This window comes from Dysidea avara, chromosome 11 (genome assembly GCF_963678975.1).
Source record: "Dysidea avara chromosome 11, odDysAvar1.4, whole genome shotgun sequence".
In the NCBI taxonomy this organism is placed as follows: domain Eukaryota; kingdom Metazoa; phylum Porifera; class Demospongiae; order Dictyoceratida; family Dysideidae; genus Dysidea; species Dysidea avara.
In genome coordinates this window covers 23,625,751-23,636,369 of record NC_089282.1, presented here as the reverse complement: position 1 = coordinate 23,636,369, position 10,619 = coordinate 23,625,751, and the positions used below count along the sequence as shown (strand labels likewise).

Genomic DNA, 10,619 nt, shown 5'->3' with positions numbered 1-10,619 from the left:
CAGTCAAGCAGTAGAAAATTCCTTATAAATTTCATAGGAAACCTATTGAAAACATTTCAGATCATACTGCACTTTTAGACTTGCTTATACCTATCCAATACTGCCAAGGCACCATAAAGGTATATTTTGAGTCTGGTTTCTGGTCAATATAGACTGCATTATGAGTACTATGATTATACAAATCCCAGACAAAATGTGACCCAGATTAACTGGATAATCCAGATGACCCCATTCAGTTTCAACCCTGATTGATACAAGGTTTTGTATCTAAACTTCACTTTCCATAACCCTAGTTATATGTATAGCTATTATCTGCATGACATATATAATCTCAATAAATTTGTATGCAATGAGATGCACAATTTTATTATGTGTATACAGGTAGCTTCAACACAATGTTTGGCGTGATTTATTTAATACTTCTTTGTTCTTACCCAATAATACAAGGATCGGCTGGTCAGATAAATGGGACAGTCATAACTGTCAGTCATATTGGTCTTGATACCATGAAGTGTTGTGCTAAAGGAAAGTGTCCTTGCAGTGATCTTGCTCTAGCTCTAGAACAAGCATGCAATAATACTGAGATCAAGATAACATCTAGCATAGATTTACTTCATAACGTGCAGTTTGGAAGTGTTTCAAATATCACCATCACGGGGTACAATAACCCAACTGTTAAGTGTGATAATAAAGGTGGTTTAGTGGGTAACCATTTTGGCAGCATTAGAATTCAGAATGTCACATTGGACAGATGTAATGAAATTCTGATAGGCAACTTCACACATGTGTATATGACCAACTGCCATTTTCAGAACTTTAACAACATCAATCTTACCTCAGATTGGAGTAGCTCAGTATGTATACATAGAACCATCTTTACCTATGGTAGTGCCTATATTGAAGCAGCATCTGTTGATATTGATAATTCTAACTTTCATGACTCTACATCAGATGGATTGGTTATGTTTGGAAACTCTCACCGGTACTTGATTATCCCAATAACTATTAGTGGCTGTAATTTTACTAACAATTCTGGTTACAGTGTGAAATGCATTGGATATGCTAGTACTATTGAGTCAATGCCACAGCTAAAGATAATGTCTTCCAATTTTAGTAGTAATAGAAATTCTGCAGTTTATCTTGAATTCAGCAATGTAACACTCTCGCAAGATCTCATATTTTACAAAAATGTTGCTGTTGATTCAGATGGTGCAGCTATTAGTGCTCACAGTAGTACAATAACTATGAATGGGGGATCATTTCTGTTTGATAGTAATGTAGCTGATAACAATGGAGGGGCGATTTTATTGAATAGGTCATCTGTGTTTGTGAAGCAGGGATCAATTTTGTTCTCCAACAACACTGCTAACAATGGTGGGGCTGTTTATATAATTGGTTATATGCAACTGTATCATGGGTCAGTTTTTTTCTGCAACAACACCGCTGAAAATGGAGGTGCTATTTATATAAATGGTTACGGAAATGTCACGTATATTGACCAAACAGATTTAGCATTTGTGGACAATGATGCTTCATCAAATGGAGGAGCTGTTTTTGTTGATACATTAGAATATAGAAAAAATGATCAATTAATTCTGTACTACTATGATTTGTTGATGAAGGCAAATTGTTCCAATAGTAACACTGCTAGTATGGTTGATAACTGTGCTTACTTCAATGTCAGTTCCAAGGTATGTACCAATAATGTAACACTAAAGAACAAGCTGTTTTCTTCACCATTATGTAGAATGAACTTTAGCAACATTGTTGTGATCGTTAACAGTACTTTTGATTACCGAAATTATCAAAATCAATTTCAGTTTTCATTGCATGAATTACACTTTGATGCAGTGATTACTGACTACTTTGATAACTTGCTTGGCCCAGTTAATGTTTCTGTCAATTGTGTTGGACCTGTGGGGGATACAAATAATTATTATATTGATAGTCTCCATCATAATGTCACCTTAACTAATGACAGCATTGTCCGGTGTAATTTTATGGATATTAATAGTGATTCACTTTATGTAACACTACATTTCTTTAAAAATTACGAATGGATTACAAACGTTGATGTGCCCATTCAGTGGGGCCAGGATACAAACTGCAATACCGACATTGCGCATATTTTATTACATAAAGGAGGTTGTGTTCTTTTGGATTGTGCAATCATAGCTGAAACTGGTACTTACATTAACATACAAATTATGGGACTGAATTGTAATGAAAATTTTCTCTCATCATCTTCAGGTTATTGGTTCAGTAATGGTTACCAACATTACACCATAGTCTGCCCTAGTGGTTATTGTAACACTTCATTTAACATCATGTATTATAATGGAGGACCGTTTCATGAACCATATCCAGATAGCACTGTTCAGTGTCTGACTCATTGGTCAGGCTTGGCATGTGAAGAATGTAACAGCAGCAATTACTCTATCCAATTTGATACCTCCAATTGTATTCCATTAGATCAGTGTTTTAAGTCATCGTGGCTGCCTAATTTGCTATTGCTGTTGTCTGTATCTTTCTTGTATTGGTGTCTGGTAATATCCTTCGTGTTTGTCTTGTTACATTTCCAGTTTGATGTTACTGCAGGATATGCCTATGGTGTCATTTTCTATTATAGTGTGTTGGAAGTAATTGTAAAGATGCTCATCAAGACTCAGTATATACACCAAAATGTTGTAAATATTAGTTTACAAGCACTTCCATTCCTTTCAAATGTTGGATATTTGAAACCACCCTTTCTGAAATACTTATAATTATGTTTGAGTGGAGCTGAGACAATTTGATCATGTGTTCATAAATTATATTCACCCTCTAATTGTTACATGTCTAGTAGCCATCATTTTCATAACAGCTAGGCGGTATGTAATAGTAGCTCGATTGATTGGCAGATATGTTAATAGTAAATCCATCTGTTTACTGTTACTGCTTTCCTATAGTTCTGTCTGTTATACATCTGTGCAGCTGTTAAAGCCTTTGGCTGTTTTTGAAGGGTTAAGTGATAACATATGGCAATGGCGTACCTACTTATCTCCAACTATAAAATACTTTCATGATCGTCACATATTGTATGGTATCATAGCAATATTATGTGAACTGATTGTTGGAATTGGTTTGCCTCTTCTTTTACTATTTCAACGTTATCTGATTCGCTATTTTAATTTGAGGTTGATAGCAACTAAGCCAGTAATAGATCAACTACAAGGATGTTACAAAGAAGATTATCGCTGGTTTGCTGCATATTATCTGCTTTGTCGTCAAGTGATCTATGCTATTGATATAATGTCTGATTCTGTGTTTGTTACTTTCAACAAGTTCACTTATTACCATCAGCTTGGACCTGACTATGTCAACAACGCACCAATCATGATTATGTTGGCTATTTGTATTTTGATGTTAGTAATTCATCTTTGGCTCCAACCATACAGGAGAAAAGAATTGAATGTTTTAGATGGACTGATTTTGTTAACATTACTATTTCTAATGGTTACTGGGGCCATCAATTATCAAAGAGTGGGAGGATGTGATGATGGAGTCACTATGGTCCTTTTTGTAACTCCCCTGCTAATTCTTGTTAACTACTTGGCACTTGGCAGTAAAATACGATACATCTTAATACCTGGAAGTTGTATTGGCATAATGTGTATGGAGATCTTTATAACTTGGCATGCATATGCCAAATCTTATCAGCCTTTTAGTTTCCAATTATTGTTTTATTATCTTTGGATGAAAAATATCTTTCATATCCTCATCCTGTTAACTTCTTTAATTTGCTTGATAGTGTATATTGTTTGGGAATTAAAGCGATGGTGCACAAGACATCACAGAAGAGATTATGCACTTATTAATAGACATGATGATGGACAAGATGAAGACAGTGATATTGATGATGGTTATGCCATTAACAGGTTAGTACTGTAACTGCTTGTAAATTCACCATTTAAATTTTTTCTTTGTACATATGCAGGTTGGTAGCCGTCTGACTATATCAAGTAACGGAGAAAGACAAAATTCCTTAATGTCATTAATTGTCTCTGTTAACTGCATGTGTATTTGTGTGTGATTACTGTACTAGTTATGCATAATTTGGTGCACGTTTCATTAAGCTACTTATTAGGACTTGCTTTGTTAATGTTAAACAATGATGTAGCTTTACATTCTACATTTTAAAATTGTAATTGTAAACTTTAAATTTGGATTGAGGTATAAGCTTGCGCATCCAAATCATACACACTGGTCTACCTGTTACAAATCATGCACACCGGTCTACCTGTTACAAATCATGCACACCGGTCTACCTGTTACAAATCATGCACACCGGTCTACCTGTTACAAATCATGCACACTGGTCTACCTGTTACAAATCATACACACTAGTCTACCTATTACAAATCATACACTGCATTTTTATGGTGCCTGTCCAGCAGTTTCGTAAACTGATTAGGGGAATTGGCATTAATCACAGACTGGGATATAGAATTTCCAATCATTAATCACTCTAACTGAAAAAATGGAAGATCTTGATAAAAAAGTGTGTGCATGGGGCTTGAATTCTGTCCTCTTGTTAATGTGATTGTATAAAATGACAATATTAGTAATAAATTGTTAATTATTTGACACATAAGTAATAGATCTCCTCTAAGCCTTTGATACTATAATGACAGTAATCCAGTTGATTGTATAATACGTCAGATCACAATAGTTAGGAATCATTCTAGTGCCTCATCATTGAATGGCCTCTATACTCTATAACATAATTCAGGCCCCCAGATGGCTGGTTATACTCAAGTGATGGATGCACTTAAGATTTAAGTATCATGCAGCATATCTGAGTTGTTATACATTACTAATAATTATATATGTTAGCTTTACTTGCAATAAAAGCTGTGTGGATGTGGAATTTAGTTTATAGAGTCCATGCAAATTTATTCTAAAATTACATATGGTAGTGTATACAGCAAAAACATCATTGCTAACTTAACTGTTATTTTGATAGTCCTTTTTTATTAACATAATTAGCATCTCAAATAACAACTTTGTGTTAATATTACGTGCACAGTGCATAAGGTCCAGTATATAGCTGCATAATAGATAAAAAATTCAATTTCTTACTTCATGATAATGATAATGACATCACTGCATATAAAACAATAAGATTATCAAAACATTTAACGAGTTACCACTTAGAGAGAGAACAGCTTTTGCACCTGCTGTGTTCTACTATGTCTGAATGAACTAAAATTCCATGCAGATAAACTTACATGGTCCACACTCTAATTCATCGTAGTTGAAATCAAATTTTAGATAAGCACATCATGCTGTACATTCAAATTAAGTAAGTCTATGAAAGGTGGCTGATTGCAATTGCTTCATTTAAAATAACTGCCTACAGGGGTGTATTTAGGGGTTTCTAAAACCTGGTTTCTTAGGATTCTGGAAACCCCCTCTAAAAAAGAACCTTATATACAACAATTCTTCACAGAAAACAAATTATGTATCAAAAACATTTACTACTGAGATACTCTATTAGAGCAGTCAGATGTACTCCAATATTAGCAGTAAAACTACTCTAACAGAACATTCATAACAGAATAGAATAAGATTTTTTGAACCTGAGACCAACTAAAAATTTATAAAGAAATCATGATTTAACTATGGTGAAATACTGAGTTTTTATTTTAATTGGAAAGGTGGAATATGTAGCCATAATATTTGGGTCATCATGATTAACATTTAGGACTTTAAGGGAACCAAACATATAACAATTATAATATTATCATCCATGAAAATAATCATGACTCCACATATACTAAATTTTGAAGCATTTTTTAATGTGCGTAATGTGTGTAATGTGCCCCATGACACCCACACCTAATAGAAACCAACTTGAAAAAAATCTTGGATATGCCCCTAGCCTATTCTCTTAGAGTATACCAGTATATTATATTGAGCAATTTACTGCAATCATAATGTCTGCAGATCATAAAACACTGAAATCCTACCTGTATATGTTATTATGCTAAATGCTTTCAAGCATGACGTGGTAGCATAATAGGTTGCAGCTGGCTCCTAAGCCACACTCATGTTTTGCATACAAGAGTGCTCGTGAACATAACTTTCTTCATTGATCAATCCATTTTGCTGTTTTTTCTTTCCAATGATACTTCTTAAGACTATTTCACCCATTATGTGTTTTGTTAACATATTAAACTCATGCAGGCAGAAGCTGAACAGTGCTCATTAAATATAGACTCATTGTTTCTCATTTCCCACCCACATACAGAAACTCATCTGCATGCATGGTTTCATTTCACTTATTTTATTGTACCGAAAACTATTCATGTAAATTTATTGCATGCAATTGCATTAGCAATACCCACCCTTATTCAGAATCATAACCCATTAGTAGTCATACTCTTATAATAGTTTATTATTAATTTTTCTATTGTATTCTTACCTCTTACAATGCAACTGTTGCAATTAGTATAACAGATGAACTACCCACCTGCATGCATTTTAAGGTCAATGGAATGGGAAAAAGTGAATCTACTAGGAGTGATGTGGTGACTGTTCCTACAGTGTGATACCAATATAATATAATTTATCTAAATTATTAGAGTATTGTTTTCTTAGTGAAATTCTGAAAAAGGTACAAGCTAAAACATGTCTTGGCTCAATCATTGTGTTAATGTGGTGTGTTTACGCCATGTTTTGCTTTTCAAATTTTCTGAAGTGATTAGTACTATTGGGCATCTTGCTGAAGTATTGTTCTATTATCCCAGCATTTTGCTTTCACCTGTTGCTCCAAAAATTATAATTCATTGATCTCTAATCAAATTGCTGTGCTGTTTCTGTTTCTGCCAGTACCATGAATGAGCTGGTCCCATTTACTTTTAATGTAAAATTTATCAAATTATACTGTTACAAAATTCATATAACTATAACCATCTACATATGCATATGATATACACAGCAGGGATGTGGTTTCCAGGTATATAGTGAGTTATAGGTGCAGGGGTCTGGGCCTGGGGGCACTGGCCTCAATCACTGATCATGACAGGTTTTAACCAATCAAAATTTTATTAACATTTATACTTGTTATATAGTATGAACTGTTTAATATTTGGCTCCTTAAATGGTTTATGGCTGGCCATGTATTACAGTGACCCAAATGTATAGCTGTTATAATCTTACTTTTTAATACATAATTTAAACTATTGTATGCTGGTAAAGAGGTGGCCTCTAAACAATATGATTTTGGGCTCTTCATTCAAGATCAACATTATTGTTGGATATGCATGTGGAGTCCAAGGTAGTGCCACTGTTCACTATGTTATCTGTTGCACAAGTTTTGATATATTTGTATATATGTTTGTCTCACCTGCTCTTACACCTTCTAGAAATAAATTGTGTTGAAGCCATGTGATCTGTGCAATAATGTTGTTGTCTCATCACAGCTATAGACTATAGTTGTGTTGTCTGTTTACAGATCACCATCTACATGCATGTAAGAACACAGCATTGACAGATCTGGAGACCATTTTTACCTTTTATCATCTACAGTGAACTTGTTTATTATACACCTGTGAGAGATCTCAATATTGACTTATTTTCTGATGATAGCTTACAGCTCTACATACTTTAATTTACTATCTGATTTTTATCTTACCCATTCAGCATGCTGTACGTAGGTGCAAGTTGTGTAACTGATATAATACAAGTTCTACATAAATTCATATTGCTTCTATACTTCCACATATCACCAAGTTGAGGTCTATTTAAACATGTGATTTCAGAGTAGACTGTGAATTTAGATTACCAGAACCCACTAAAGACAGTATTGTTCTAATTTTAGTAATAGCTATGTGCTTCAAAATGTACCATGGGATATTGATGACATTAATGACCGTCGTTAATATCATCAAACATTTGCATAATATCCCAGTTGCCTATACTCAACTGCTTAAGAGTGAGAGATCATGAGATACAAACAAAAAAACCAATTAAAATAGCTGTCATCTTCTGACTGTGACTTCATGATCCTATATAGTCTAAACGATGGTGTCTGTGGGATTACCCCCCAATTTATTATAATTACCTACAGCATAAATTCTATCAGGGCAAGCATCGGTTCATTACAATGTAATAATTTCATACTTAAATAACATGCATGTATATATCTATAATAAATAAGTGGACTGCAGAAAGAAGGTTTGTGTTTCATTCCACCAACAGATTGTCTGTACTACTACAAATTGTTGTGCAAGTTGAAACTTCCACAAGTAAACAGCTTCCTATTAGAAAATCTCCTCTTCAGTGTTTTTGTCATATCTTCCAATGGAATTTCTTTATAGCTGTAAGGGGTCAAGAAGATCTTTGCATAAAATTAATGTGAAATGTGAGGAGTTTAGGAGAATTTAGTAATAATATCATACATGTATACAGAACAATATGTACCAGTCCTTTGTGAGCTGACACTGATCATGAGTAAAAAATGTGGTTGGAATTAGGACAGTGGTTCTACTGTAACTGTTCTGATTTTGTATAGATGACTGTCTTGTTGATAAAGATCCTGAATGCCTAATGTATTTCAGCTTAGAACAATTAACTATTGACATATATCGGTATTGCCAACAAGGCAGTGAACGAGTGATGAGAATTTAGACAGTACTGACAAGTCTCTTTTGGTGTGTGTAATTATATATAACCTATATTTCTTTGAAACTGCATGTAATGCTTTCAAATTTAAACATACTTTAAAGGAATGCATAACTTTCCTATAGGTCTGAAGTATTATTGCACATAGTTTGCTGGCCAGATAGATTAGCCTCAATCACCAAGACAGTAATGTGCCCATGCAGGTTTAGAATAGTAGTGGCTAAAAGAAAACTAGGTTGAGTCCAGAAATGTAGTAGGGGACCTTAAATTGTGCATGTCAGAGATTTGATTTGTAGTGGTTGTTGAGTGGCAGTGGTGGCTGTTTTATTTGAGTGATGGTCAGTATGTAGTGGTTGTTGAGTGGCAGTGGTGGCTGTTTTATTTGAGTGATGGTCAGTATGTAGTGGTTGTTGAGTGGCAGTGGTGGCTGTTTTATTTAAGTGATGGTCAGTACCGACCACTGTAGACGCATCCCTGCCAAGATTTTCCACAACTGAATATGACACTCCACTTCTGAAATGTGTCTAGTACAGTATATTTAGTCTTTTCAGATCATCACAATGAACAGAAACTATTTTAAGACTATATACATTTTCCTATTATACAGTATTTCTATATTTATAAACCTTTAAAAATATTTCGTTGAAGCTAGCATCCGACGAAAATTTATTACGCGAAAATTTTTTACCAACATAATATTCGAGAAGTTGAATGAATTCGGTTAACTGCTTTCTGGCCACCTGGATCGAGGTTGCTGCGGTCTTTTAAAAACAAAGGCTTCCCTCATCCTAGGAGAGAATGTCTATTTCCCCGCACATTGGTAATGATGCCATCTGATTCCGTGATAGACAACTACTACAGGACACATTAAATGGAGTATATATGCACAAATATGCAAGTTGATGAAATGAGCTTCTAGCTACAGCCATTTCACTCCAGTCCATTGCTTGACTTGTGACAGACAACTTCTGAATCTGGGATGTAGCCTCCATGGAACGGAGACGCCACAATTCAGTATTGCTGCTTGTCATTCTGCTTCTCCTGTATACCAAAAAGTCCTCGAAAAAGGCCGTATAGAACTAATAAAGTTATGTAATTCCTTTTGTTAAAAAATTTTCATCGCTTGAGGACACAGGTGAAAATTTTTTAACATGAAAATTTAACTCGTGAAAATTTCTTGCAGCTTATATTTATAGAAATACAGTAGTCTGGTTTGAACTATGAAAGCACTGCCATCTTTTCACATTGATTTTAATGAGATGAGAAGCTATTTTGTCATGCACAAGATAGAAAACTACACACAATGTGTACCTCACACATAATGTGTGAGAGCCAAGGTACCTGTGTAAACTTTGAGTTTAAAGTTATAATGCACAAGGATCTACATACTAATAGGTGGATTTTGAAGGCATGCAGGGTGTAGAACACTTTATGAAGTGTTTTGTGTCAAACAAATCAAAGTATGGAGCAATCTGTTACATTTTCTCAACCCTAAAATCACTTTTTAGATACACTATTATGATACCTAAATAAATTATTCAGATAATTTAAACTGTTTTGAATGAACTGCTATGGACTGCTGTGGGTCTTGTGTAGGTGTTTAAAGCTTTGTGTATAATTATGACTTCACTTGTGCTTAAGTATCCCATACGATCTTTCTGGTATTCTGCTGTAAATAAGTAAAAAGTGCATTAAATTTCATTGCCAATGCAATAATTTTACTGATGTTACAAAAAATATTAAGAGTTATATATTGGTAACAATGATCTATATGTACTTGATTTAGTTATTTTTAAACAATTAAAACACTAACATATACCAGCGGCAGGAACTTGTATTCAATACTGCTTTTGCCTTTCAATTACATGTGCAATGTAAATTAATTGTTAATCGCATCTTATCACTGATGTGATCATAACTACAAGCAAACAGGTAGGATTTGATGTGAGAAC

General features: G+C 34.2%; 1 protein-coding gene across 1 annotated transcript; it reads left to right on the top strand.

Moving 5' to 3' along the window:
* Positions 1-372: 372 nt before the first annotated feature.
* LOC136239527 (probable outer membrane protein pmp6) lies at positions 373-4,200 on the top strand. The gene is made up of 3 exons (XM_066030271.1): positions 373-1,691; positions 3,791-3,917; positions 3,977-4,200. Exons 1-2 carry the CDS (start codon positions 396-398, stop codon positions 3,809-3,811), a joined length of 1,317 nt encoding a protein of 438 aa, XP_065886343.1. The 5' UTR covers positions 373-395; the 3' UTR covers positions 3,812-3,917; positions 3,977-4,200.
* Positions 4,201-10,619: the final 6,419 nt, after the last annotated feature.